The following is a 13,141-nucleotide window of genomic DNA, read 5'->3' on the forward strand; positions in this document are numbered from 1 at the left end:
ATGTAATTTTTCGTATAAGCAATTAAATAAACTTGAAGAAATCTAAATAAGCATTCATTTTCGAACTTGGAAATCAAGATATAGTAAAGTTGTGTGTAGCAATGCTAACTTTGCGGAATCGACGCAGATAACTTTTGAAACATTACTTTTCTTCATGTTTGAGACAATGAATAGAGAATTTACGTGCTTGTAAGTAGAGGCAACTTCGTATTTTAACTAAAGGAAAAAAATACGATGTTTTACAAATTTTATGAGTACCTATGAGTTAAGAGAAAAATATCTTTATATTTTAATTGTCCATTTTAGAATAGACAACCTAATGTTAACAATACATTTTTTTATTCGACTTGTACTGCTTATTTAGTGGGAATGGAATCAAATCTGCCACTATCGTCCATAAAGTCTGATACTGACCTACTAGGTCATGGTGACCTCTTAACTTTTATTTTTACAACAAACAATCTCGGTTAAGTGGTGGTCGTGGTGCGGCGGCACAACTAACTGTAAACGCTACGGCTGTTTTCATTCCCCGAATCCCGAAGCCTGATAATCGAACTCATAACCCAAATAATTTTCAATGTATTATTCCCATGCTCTTGCTCTCTTAACTAAACTAAAGCATTGCGTTAAGTTCCGCCATTCAACACGCAATGCCTCCAAAATTCGGCAGTGTGTGGGTAATGGAGGTCCTAAGCTATATACCTCTGTTTTAAACGGGAACCTAAAAAAAATCTCCAAATCAGATCTCAAGAAGCCAACATAACAAGAGTAAACACCTGCACCGATGGAGATGGATCAACAGAGTGTATGAAGGCGTTACGAGGTCTCCGCGCTGGACGCACTTACGAGGCGTGGGTGCGCGCCGCCACCGGCGTGGGGGAGGGCCCGCCGTCCTCTGTCGCTGCTTGCCAGACTAGCGCTTTGGGTAAGGGTTTTTTATAAGCTGAAGATTATAGAAAGTTTCTGTATTTGTTTGTTTTTTTTACCTAATAGTCGGTTAGGCTTAACAGTTGGACTCTAGTCCTCAATCAAAATCTTCATAATAAAAAAGTTTCGAAAAGATGTTCAAACACCAAATGTGTCCATCCCAGCACCAGCTCGTATCTCATCATTTGGGGGAGTATCAGTGGGTGCGGCGGGAGGTTCCCTTTCGCTGCGCTGCGTGGTCGGAGGCGTCCCTCCGCCGGCAAAGCGGTGGTTGCGAGGCGGCAACCCTTTACACCCTCGATCACCTTTCCACTTGGACGGCGATGCGCTTTTGATACGAAGTGAGTTAATAAGTGCTAGTTTTGTTCAGTTTTGTTTTTTCTTCAGGAATTTGATGGAAAATACTGAACTGACTGTCTTAAAACTAGATTCCCTCTGCCTAATGTATGGAATACAGCGTGAAGCTGAAAAAAATGTATAAATTGCCAGAATACCTCAATAAAAATATTTTAAAGCATGTTATTTTTTTCTCCTAGGCTTAGAATTATCTCATGCAGATAATTACACATGCGTAGCGGAGAATCCACACGGCTCTGACTCTGTCACTTGGAGAGTATATGTATTGAGGCCTCCAACGCCTCCAGGCTTAGCTTTATTGGAAGCTAGATCTAGGGAATTGGAACTTGACCTTCGACCAGCTCCAAGGGCCCAGGGTCATGCTTTACCCAAAGCCTATACGTTACATTGGAGGCTTGCTGCACCCGAGGTATGGAGCTTCAGCATACATATATATATTATTCATGAGTTATTACCCAAAAATAATGATTTTAAAATTACATTACAATGTGTAGAATAAGTTAACTTTGTGAATGGAAAGTTCTTACAATGTATATAAATGAAGATATTATTTTATTATAATATTTAAACTTATATACGTATTAAATATTATTATCGCTAAGAAAAAACGTATTTTATAGGGGGAATGGCGGATTCAATCAGCAAGTCCAGGGCCAGTAACATTAACAGGTCTGCGTTGTGGATCAGCCTATCGAGCTTACGGTTCTGCGGGGGGAGCCCCGGGGGCAGAAATATCTATAAGAACGTCCGGGGGACCCCCGAGCGCTCCACCAGATAACAGATGGATTAGAACAAATGCTACTTATGCGAGATTTGACACAAGTATGTGGTCTGATGGAGGCTGTGGGCCCATGACTTTGAAGCTGGAGTGGAGTGGTACTGGAGCGGCAGGAGCCCGAGACGTGCCAGTCGGTGGAGAAGTTATACTAGGCGGTAAGTTTTAACCAATTGCATTAGAAATAGTATAGTATAATTTCCACTTTTGTATATATTTAAAGTACGTGGTTAATTATAAAGGATTAAGTTAAAATTGATATTCGTATTTTGTGTGTATGTTATAATTAAAGTCTTGTGTTAGCTTCTTGGTAAGCTGATTTGTTTTTGTTATTTCAACTCTGTGATATTTATTTGTTTTATAGAAATTAGGGCTTTTGATCTCCAAAATTAGATAAACATTGTTTATTTATAAATATGGAAACGTCTGTTGTTCATTAAGTTGTTATTTTATTATAGTACAAACGTCTAAGTGTATATATTTATGTGAAGTTGCCATGCAAGAAAATCAAAACTGTCTTCATCTTCTATGAATTACCTGTTTAAATATAATATTTTTGACAATATTTGGATTTTAATTTAAAAGAAAGTGCAAAAAATAAAAAAAATATTATATAAACTGATTACAGACTGTGCGAGAATATTTTCATTGAGTTAATTATTTTCTAGATACATACGTAAATTTTCCTACTCAACACACAATTTCTCTAAAATTGGCGATAAGTGGGGAATGGAGTGCCTGAACACTATTTATTTGTGCCTACCCTGATATGCAGAAAAACACGTGAAGCTATATTAACCACTAAATCATTATACAGGTCTGACACCCGGCACAAGATACCGCGTATCAGCTCGAGCTACCAACGAAGCGGGGTGGACTCGTGAGATATATGAATTCACAACTACCCTCGCGGAAGGGTACGCGGAGGAGGTGGACGCGCCTTTCCCTGCCACTGCGGGGGAGCTCGCGTTGTTACTTGCGTTGTGCGCCGCCCTCAGTCTTGCTGCTTTGACGATATTGGCCATACTGCTGAGGAGGAAAAGGTATGTACAGTACGGTAATTTAGGGTTTTTTAATTTTTGCGCATTGTTCCCTTAAAAGTAAGAAAATAATTCTGTAAGCAGTTATTAGCTTCAGGGCGGCCATGATCCCTCAATTGTAATGTAGATTTAGTTTTACTGTTTTTTATATATTTGTTTAAACGTGACAGTATGTGGTAAATATTATGGTTTAAATAATGAATAATAATATTTTAAGTTATTTATTTCTTGGGTACATAAAAAGTAAATCCTATAAAAAAATGAATATGAAATGAGAGTAAAGTAAAATGTTAAGTAAAGCGTCGTTCTCGACTTCACCGAAAAAAAGGGGAGATCTACATGGCTGCCAAGTTCTATGTTCTCTCGGGATAAAATTCACACTCTGCGGAGTGAAAGGAGCGGTTTCTAGGGTTCCTATATGGACATATACCCTACATCAGTACGAAGTAAAAGTATACAGCCATTTTTAATTTATTTATTGTACTGGTTACATATTTTTCATAACATTGTTTGCCTCTCTGTAGTTACATTTTAAATTGGCCCTACAGTTATTTAGGGCTAAAAAGGTTTCACTGAACAATAGGGCTAAAAATAAATTTATACAGACTTCAGCTGCGAGTTGTTTGACCTTCCCTCTAATGACTTTGTCTAGGTAAAAAGATTTACATTAGAATGTCACTAAGAATATTTTTCAAGCTATGGAATTATATCAATAATATAAATATATTGAAAAAATACTTCGAATCTAGATGTTTTTAAATTAGACTTGTTATTCAATGAAAAGATCTTATTTTCATCTTTCATTTTTTATTTCTAAGCGTTCAAAACATATTTTAGTATTAACTAGCTTTAGTAAAAATCCATGTTACAGATAAGATTACGAACCAATTCTTTTAGAAATTAGATGAAATTCTCAATTTTTTTTTATATTTACCTAGAAACATTTATTTAGCTTCACGCTGTACCCACTCATAGCAGGGTAAGCAAGGGAAACTGGGAACATAGTATTAAGACTTTCCGTTCCCATTGAGACATTTCCCAATCCCATTTGTTTTGCGGAAAATTTCAATAGCAAGTAATATATTATGTTACTCAGACTCAGAAAATGGCGGCTTGTTGAGTGTGAAAAGTGAGTCACTGCAAAGCAAGGAAAATGAAAATATTAAACATTTCATTTTCCCGAGTGAAAATCGAACCCACTATCTGTCGCGCATACCGGCGTTGTTTTTAAACTTAGGTATAGTTTTATAACTAAAAAGATAAAAAACAGCAGGAGTGCTTCAATGTGCTTAAAATAAAGGATGAATCGAATAATGCTGATAAAAGAGATTCCTTTGTGAGTGAAAATGCGATATTCTCGATGACGAGGAGCTGACGTAGGATTCGATAGACAGCTCTCTCTCAGTGAGATTTCATATGACGCTTTTTTATGAAAAAATAATATTTTATATTTAATTGTTGTCCTTTTTTGTATGTGGACTGGTAGTAGTTGTTGTAGTCTTTCCTTGTTTTATAGAACTTTCCAAATTTGTATTATTTTCATACATTTCTTCGGGATAGATTAAAAAGAAATTGGATGATACGTCCAAACTATTATTTATTGTTAATTAAAAAAAAATACTTTACCTAAAATTGTTCAATTATTATTTTTAAGCTGTGGTGATAAATGTATAAAAAGGTAAAGAAAGGGCTCGCCTTGATTTCCCTAAAAGACAATACAAAAGTGACATTGACAAATGCTAACGTAAAGAAGCAAATTTAAAAATTAAATTTACATCTGTCATCGTTATAAGAAATTTCATCTGTCATCGCAAAAGCAGGCCATTGAAAAAACAAATTAAAAAAAGATATTTCGTAAAAGTGATGCTAGGAATGAATGTGATAAATTAATGGAACGTGGTGTAATGGCACAAGGGTGCGACTGTAACGCGACAGTTGTGGGTTCGATTCCCACTTGAGAGAATGAATTATTATTTTTATTTATTAATTATCATTTCCTCGCTATAGCACCAAGGCAAAAGCCCGGCGTTGAGTTTCACCACTTAACATGCAATGCTAACACGCTTTGTCTAACCTGGTTTATGCGGGATATAGCGTAAAGCTGTATAATAGAATTTAAATTTAAATACCACCCCCATCAGAAATTGACAGTTTGTTATAGATACATTTACTGTTCTCGTTCTTAAGAAATAAAATATAAGAATAAAATTTTCGTGCTGTAAACAACTACTGAAGTACGTTTCTTCCAAAATAATTTAAGGCCAATCGTGGCGTAGGGGCACGGTCTGACTATAAAAGCGACAGGTTGTGGGTTCGATTCCCACTCGAGGAAATGAAATATTCAATATTTTCGTTTCTACTGGTATTGAGGCGACCACGCGGCGATAAGTTTCGCCATTCAACGCTTAATGCCTCTAGAATTCAGCGAAAATGGGAACGAAGTGCCTTAACACTAGGTTCCTTCTTTCTACCCTGTTATGTGCGTGATACATAGTGATACAAAAAAAATGTATACGATAATCGCATTAAATGTAATAACTTCATTTAATTTTTTTTAGGCTTTTCATTTAAATATATATACTTGTTAGTGAAATTGGTGTGAGTCCACTCGTTAAGTATGCAACAGCGGCTGTGACCTCCCTCACGTGATAATATCGCACCATTCGTTTAATTGGCGGTGAATGTAGTTACATCGCTTTACATTTAACAAATATCAACAAGAACGAGCTCTGTTGATTTTCATTTATATTCTGTAAATGATTATTGTATATTCTGTAAATGATTATTGTATATTCTGTAAATGATTATTGTATATCGTATGATGATAGCTGCGGGTTCGAATACAATTGGAATTGATTGTTAATTCTTTTCCTTTTTTAGTTAACTAAAAGTAGAGTTTGTAAAATGGAGAAATTTTTGATATAATACGTACCTACTACCTATATTGTATAATTTATAATTAAATATATATATTATGTTCTAAAAGACTTAAATTTTCTTAAATTTGTAAAAAAAAACATATTTTAATAGCATTTAAAAGGGCGTGGTTACTATCTTATATAATGTGCACAGGGTTTTTTCTTATAAATCTGATATTGAATTGTTGAAACTAAATAGACAACATTTTAGCTTACATTTCTTGGATATTGTTATTATTATAACGTGCTAAGTAAATAAAGAGAAATCTTAACACTGTGTTTCTAGGTTCCTGCCTACCCTCCGCATACAATTGATAGTTCTATAGATATTTTATTTCACCCAATAATATTGTAAATAAGTGTAATTTGTTTTTTATGACATCATAAAAAAGCGACGAAAAAAAAGTAACGACGAAATCGTATTTCAACAAATAGGGCTATAAATGTTTTATTATGCTATGGTATCGTAAAATGTATGCATTATAGTTCACGAGTTATACGAGTTGTTCGTGGGATAAACATACATACATACGTGATGGATGTCGCACGTCGAGCTTTATGTGGAGGGCTTATTTAGTTTACTTACTGTTGCTATTAATGTAACGTATGTTTACATTTTATATATTGTAATACACTCGCTATACTGTACTAGGTCAATAGTTGGATATGAAAATTGTGGTCAAATTTTAACAGTTTATTTACAGTTGAATGAGTATTTACCATAAAATATTTACCATATTTATAAATTTTATTTGAATGTGAGTTGAATGGGTATTTCCAGAAATGAAAATGTTTTTAATTTCAGTTTCTGTCTTATTAAGCTCTGTAAAATTATTATGTATAGATCGTCTGCTTTAAAAATAGTAGCTGGACGTGTATCTTAGGTTGGTACTATCTCTGATAGGTCCCCACTTTCAAGTTAGAGTATGCATATGGTCTTAAGTAAATATTAGACTATTAATCCTTAAAATTTCTGCTTTGCTAAAATGACGTAGCTCTGGGGGCCCTGGGATCTCAGTCTATACATATAAAACAGTAATTTAATAATTATATCAAACCTTATTTTGAAAGTAAATTTTTAATTTATATATGTAAGTATGTGCTTTTAAAATGTTTACTTTATATTAAATACAACTTTATATTAGAAGCGAAAGCTTTTAGATGTTATTTATAGCTCGCGCTCCACACTCGCTTTGATATCGTATTTAACATAAAAAATGAAGTAATGTTTATCGAATTTTTATATGGTTACCTTAATGGTTGTCAAATATAATTTAAAAAATAAATATAAGTAAAATCTGATAATACATGAAAAATGACTTCGGGTTGACAGTAATACGGGAAGTCTATTTCTTCGTACTGAAGATGAAATGAAATTGGGAATCTTTTATATATTTATTCATTCATATTTATTCATCATGAATGTCAGATTATGATAAAATTTAAGAAATATTGATATAATATAATCTGTACTTATATTAATTCTTATTTGCGTTGGCAGTTTGTAAAATTTATTTGCTAATATAAAATGTGGATTAGAAAATATACTTGAAATTATTTGTACTGTAAATGCGATAAGTTGTGGGTTTGATTCCCATTCGAAGAAATTAAATATTTTGATTTCCTCGCTCTATTGTCGAGGCAAAGTGCGGCGTTGAGTTCCGCAACTCAACACGCAATACTTCCAGAGTTCAGTGAAAAGTGGGGAACGGAGAATGTTATCACTCAGGTTCCTCTGCAAATTGTGTAGAAGACACAGCCTTAATATCAAATCTTGTAATAAAACCTTACATCTTCACATCATTTTAGTACTAATATTACGAAGCTTCTGTTAAAACATTGTGGTTTATTTATGCTCTTCATTAAAGAGCTTAAAGCTCCATAGTAAAATATGTTGGGATTTTGTGTCACTACATTTACTTTGCTATTCTAAGAGGCGATCCACCGCTCGAGAGGCACTCAAGTCCTCGTTATATTAATGTTTACAATAATATACCCTACAGTGTACTGTAATTTGTAACAAAAACAAATAATTATTTTTGAAGTATGAAATTTGAAATGTTCATTTGTTTTTAACGTTGGTAGTCAAGTAGATAATATCTGTAGTTGTAAACAAACCATAAATTATATTTTTTATGTTGGACTTAAAAATAATAACTTCAACAAATACAAATATTTTAGATCGTAATAAGTTTATAATAAGTTATTTTTAGTGATTTATTATTATCGTGAAACTGAAATTTTCTCTCCTTTTCTCTGATTTTCTAAAATTTTGGGCGTTTTTAATAGGGAAAAAATATATTTAAAAATGAGAAAAGTCCAGGTCGACCACGAGTCGTCGCCCGTACCAAAGAGAATAGTTAAACATTTTACAAAGGCAAATGACTAAGTGAAGTTTTCCATAGTAAAGTGGTTCTTTTGTACCAGGAGCGACGGTGCTGTAGCTCGTGTGGTCACCACCGACAAGCCGGGCTGCGGCACGTACCGCCCGCCCCAGCACCCGAAGCTGCCTCCAGACCCCCCAGGTGAGATTGTAGCTCATTTAGTTTATCTTTTTAAAGATGTGAAATAATGTTATTTTATGTTTAATTTATGTTTTCTATTTATAAAAGAAGTTACTAGAATATTTTTACATTTTCAAAGCCCCGCTACGTTCAATTTTTTTTACGTTTTCTTAAAAGTAATTGTATAGAATGTTTGCATATCTATATATATAAAATCGAAAGGTCACTCACTCATCACGAAATCTCAGAAACTACAAGTCCTAGGCTAGGAATCCCAAATTTTGCATAGGAGTTATTTATAGGACGTAGGTGGGTCATAATCAGAAAAGTGGACATTTTCGAATTCGTAACGTAACTGATAAGTAACAACACTGATAATGTTTGTTACGAAACTGATGACATAAGGCATTATACACAACAAAATAACGATATTATATGAATAAAACTATTGTTTTTTTTATTTAATGAGACACAGATCAAAATTTTAAAGGTTCAATCGTTGAATTAACAGATTATAAATGTAAGAAGAAAACATAACAAAGTGAGAATATTAACAATATAATAATGCTAGTTCGTAACGTAATAAACTTATATTTCTAGTTAGAGATCACAAAGTTAATGATAAAATTAAATTCACTTTAAAATATATCAAAATTTGAGTCGTTATCATTGGAATTAAGTTTAATGCTTTGTAAGTGTTTATTCCGCATATCTTCATATTTAATAGGATTGGTCTTTTTAAGACGTTCGATAGATATAGAATCTAAAAAAAAAAAGCATTTGTTTCAGCATTTGACATAGGAGCTTACGCTTACTGAAAATACAAAAATATATATCAAAAAATAATAATCACAAAATCACAACTAATTTCAGAAAGAATAAAAATAAATTTTAACTAAATCGGTTCAGCTGTTTCTGAGATTAGCGTGCACAAACACATAGACAAACAAGCAAACAAGCAAAAAAACTTAAAATCATTATTTTTGGTTACTTTACGTTATGAAAAGTCACTAATAATTTTTTTCATATGCCAGCAATTTTTTTTTCTTATATACATATCTTCCATATACAAGCACCGGTTCGATAAAATTTTATTATAAACATATATAAGAAAACATTGGTACCGTAATTGTGAACTAGGCTTCATATTTTCTCAGTTTCGTTACGTAACGAAATATAACGAAATTGAGAATGAAGTCTGAGAAATTCTAACCTTTTTAAATATTTGCTCATAAGCCACGTGTTGCATGTGCAAGCACTGACGTTCTTTTTTGAGATTTTGTAAAAAGAAGCAAATAACATAAACAAGAAAACCAAATTATAGAATACTTACCAAAATAAAAGCCGTTTATAACCCTGAGATGTAATTTTACGCATTCCCTTTAAAACATTTGAACCCCTCAACTGCTGCGAGAACACTACTGGTTGTAGCTACGACAGCATTGACTTTTAGAATAATGGTGCCACAATAAAGAATAATATTAAACACCATTCAAAATAATTGCGTTCATAATTTAATTGTACGTTACTAGCCCTGAGTAACGAAAAGACAATATTTTGGGACAAATTTAGTTAATTAATATATATTATTTATTAAATAATGTATCAATAAAAGTAGTTCTATTTAATATTATGCATAAAGTAAAGTAATATAAACATATCTGAAATCAAATAAAACCATAAATATTCGTAACAAACCAATTTTTAAAAAGTAAAGTGGTGAATGGGACACGAAAAATTGTATGGAAGCATTTTGAAAAGTTTTTTGCAACTAACAAAAAATACTATTAATAGCCTTAATACATTTAAGATATTACAAAAATCTTTAAGTTAATAAGTAAATTTATCTTAAATGGCAAAATATTTAAATTATCTTTAAAATTGTATTTTTAAAACGCATTCAAAGTAGCGGGACAAGAAAAGACACAAAATGTGCACTTTTTCTGATTATGACCCAGGTGCTCGCTAAGACTGGAATTTGTAATATTCGACTTCTAAGGGGTTGTTTTTGGGGCTGATAGTTTGTATGAAACTGCGTTACTACAAATGCTGGGAGTCTCAAATTTTGCATGGACATCAACTTATAAGACATAGGTACTCATGGAGACAGAAATTAATAATAACGTAGTTCACGCAGGCGCAGCCGCGGGCGGGCCGCTAGTATTAGTATAATAGTTAGTATAATATGTAAATTATTTATATATCTATTCTTCAGCAAGTTTTTAAAATTTATACAGAACCAAGATTATATTATATTTATATTAAAATGTTTTAAGCGTCGCGTTCTCGCATATAGCAGGGTAGGCAAAGGAAACCTAGTGTTAAGTAACTTTGTTTCCCACTTTTTGCTGTATTTATGAGATATTGCATGTTGACTGGCGGCATTCACCTTCATGCTTTCACTTGCTATTACAAGCTACTAGAACAAGGAAATGAAAATATTAAATACTTCATTGTTTCTAGAGGGAATCGACCCCACAACCCTCGCGTTTATTAAGTCTTTTGAAAAATAATTCTATATTTTGTTAGATGTATATGAAATAAGTCCGTACGCCACGTTCGCGGGCGGCGCGGGCGACGGGCTGGCCGGCGGGGGCTCGCGCGCCTACACGCTGCAGTTGCGCGCGCTCGCACGGCACGAGGACGACGCGGCACCGCCTGCGCACCCTAGCTGTTGTGATGGTGATTTTTATAGCTTTTTTTTAGGTTAATTCTGTTAGCCTCACCGACACCTGGTGGTGTCAGGAAAGGGAATGATGTTAAGACATTATTTTTCCACTTCAACTTTGCCGATAATATGTTGTATTATTTACATGAAAGAAAACTTTTTTACTAACTGATTTTATATACTATCTTAAATATTTAAATCGTCCAACAGAGGAAACTTGTGTGGACGCTTGCGAAGCTCAACGACGGCGACGACGACGAAGACATTACTGCCCTGATCACGGTAAACTATTATTATTATATTGAACCCGTGGTGGCGCAGTGCCGCTGTGGCACACTGTAAACACGGTAGTTGTGGGTCTGATCTGCATTCGGGGGATGAATTGCTTATTATTTTCTTTTTCCTTGATCTGGTAACGAGATAATACTTTGTCTGCTAGAGTGGAGAAATAAAAATAAATTACCTATAATATATTATCGTAAGCTGTTTCCCTGCACCGAGGCGGCCTCATATATTGTTTATAATATATACTTTTTTTAAACTTCACGCTGTATCCCGCATGTAGTGTAAGTCTAGTGTTAAGACACTCTGCTCCCTACTTTGATCTGACACCAAAGTGAAGATATGAAAGTATTAAATATCGAATTCCTTGAGTGGAAATCGAACCCACATATAGCGACAGTTACATGCTTGTCACACTCCTGCACCACGACTGGCTTTCTAATATATACCTATTTATAAAAAAACGATATAATATTCGTATTTTCTCTCACACAGGCTGCTCACAAGACTCGGGAAGTTGAAGTAAACTGCCAAATTATTTAGTAAAAAATATCTAGTCACTTTAATTAGAAAATTCAGTTATACATATTAATATGTATACAAACATTTTTACAATAATATTGTCTATTTATATTATGAAGGTTCTCTTTTATTTCTTACCCCTTCCCTTTTAAATTATATGATATTATATTAAGTATAATTTATATTATAAGAAATAGAAAAAAAAATAAAAGTTGAAATTTATACAGCTTCACGCTTTATCTCATAATTAGTAGGGTAGGAAAGAAGAAAGAAAAGAGAGTCAAGAAATCTAATAATTCAAGAGATGGAAGGAAATTGTCGGAAATTAACGGCACAATTTGAATTACCTGAACAGGGAAGTGAAAAACTCATTCCCCCTGATTGAGAAAAGAATTGATAATCATTGCGCTTACCACATTGATTGTCTTCGTTAATGTTCTTCATTTTACAAAAAAAAAAAAATTCATGCAGCACATATCAGCGTACACAGAGGGAAGGTGGGAACCTAGTGTTAGAACATTCAACAACTCTTTCCCAATAAAACACTTCCGTCCCCACTTTACCCACAAAATCTGGAGACATTGTCAACTAAGTGTTGGAACACTACGCCAATTTTATCCTTTATTATTTAAATATAGAAAATAAACTGAAATTAGATAATAATTTCCCAAATGTTTTCTTAATTAGGATAGATTTACGTAAACATATCCAAGCAACGTATAAACAATAACATACATCGCTAATTACTTACGTATTCGTTAAACAAATTAAAGTATAATTTATCATCACTTGGCTTTACTTAACGAATTAATGTTGATGGCGGGACGTTGTTTTTTTCCCGTCTCAATGTTGTAGCGTGACATGTAATTAGCCTTTGCGTGACATTTTTAGATCAGTTTGTAAGGTTAATGTCTTAATTTGTGCTTCAAGATTTAAATATATTATGGAAATTGAGCTTTTGAAGTAAGATTTTTTTTGTAGTTTTCCTGCACACTTAATATGTTTAGTATTTAGACACTCATTCCCCCCCATTCCCCATTTTCCGTCTAGTTTTGGTAATATTGTGTGTTATGGCAAAAGTCTAAACTGCGCTTTGTCTACTGGGAAGTGAACATAATTATTATACAAATGTATTTTTATATATGTAT

General features: G+C 33.4%; 1 protein-coding gene across 1 annotated transcript in view; it reads left to right on the top strand.

The window, feature by feature from the left end:
- LOC146531338 (cell adhesion molecule Dscam2-like) overlaps positions 1-12,111 on the top strand; it is a 47,884-nt gene extending 35,773 nt beyond the window's left edge. The window contains exons 26-34 of the mRNA XM_085198232.1: positions 744-925; positions 1,092-1,268; positions 1,464-1,693; positions 1,905-2,217; positions 2,877-3,102; positions 8,445-8,542; positions 11,051-11,203; positions 11,400-11,471; positions 11,967-12,111. Coding sequence (XP_085054358.1) covers positions 744-925; positions 1,092-1,268; positions 1,464-1,693; positions 1,905-2,217; positions 2,877-3,102; positions 8,445-8,542; positions 11,051-11,203; positions 11,400-11,471; positions 11,967-11,992 — 1,477 coding nt within the window. The 3' untranslated portion in view covers positions 11,993-12,111. The remainder of the gene's footprint in view (positions 1-743; positions 926-1,091; positions 1,269-1,463; positions 1,694-1,904; positions 2,218-2,876; positions 3,103-8,444; positions 8,543-11,050; positions 11,204-11,399; positions 11,472-11,966) is intronic.
- Positions 12,112-13,141: the final 1,030 nt, after the last annotated feature.

This window comes from Heliconius melpomene, chromosome 15, assembly GCF_056956725.1.
Source record: "Heliconius melpomene rosina isolate 202511_hmr_F chromosome 15, ASM5695672v1, whole genome shotgun sequence".
NCBI classification, from domain to species: domain Eukaryota; kingdom Metazoa; phylum Arthropoda; class Insecta; order Lepidoptera; family Nymphalidae; genus Heliconius; species Heliconius melpomene.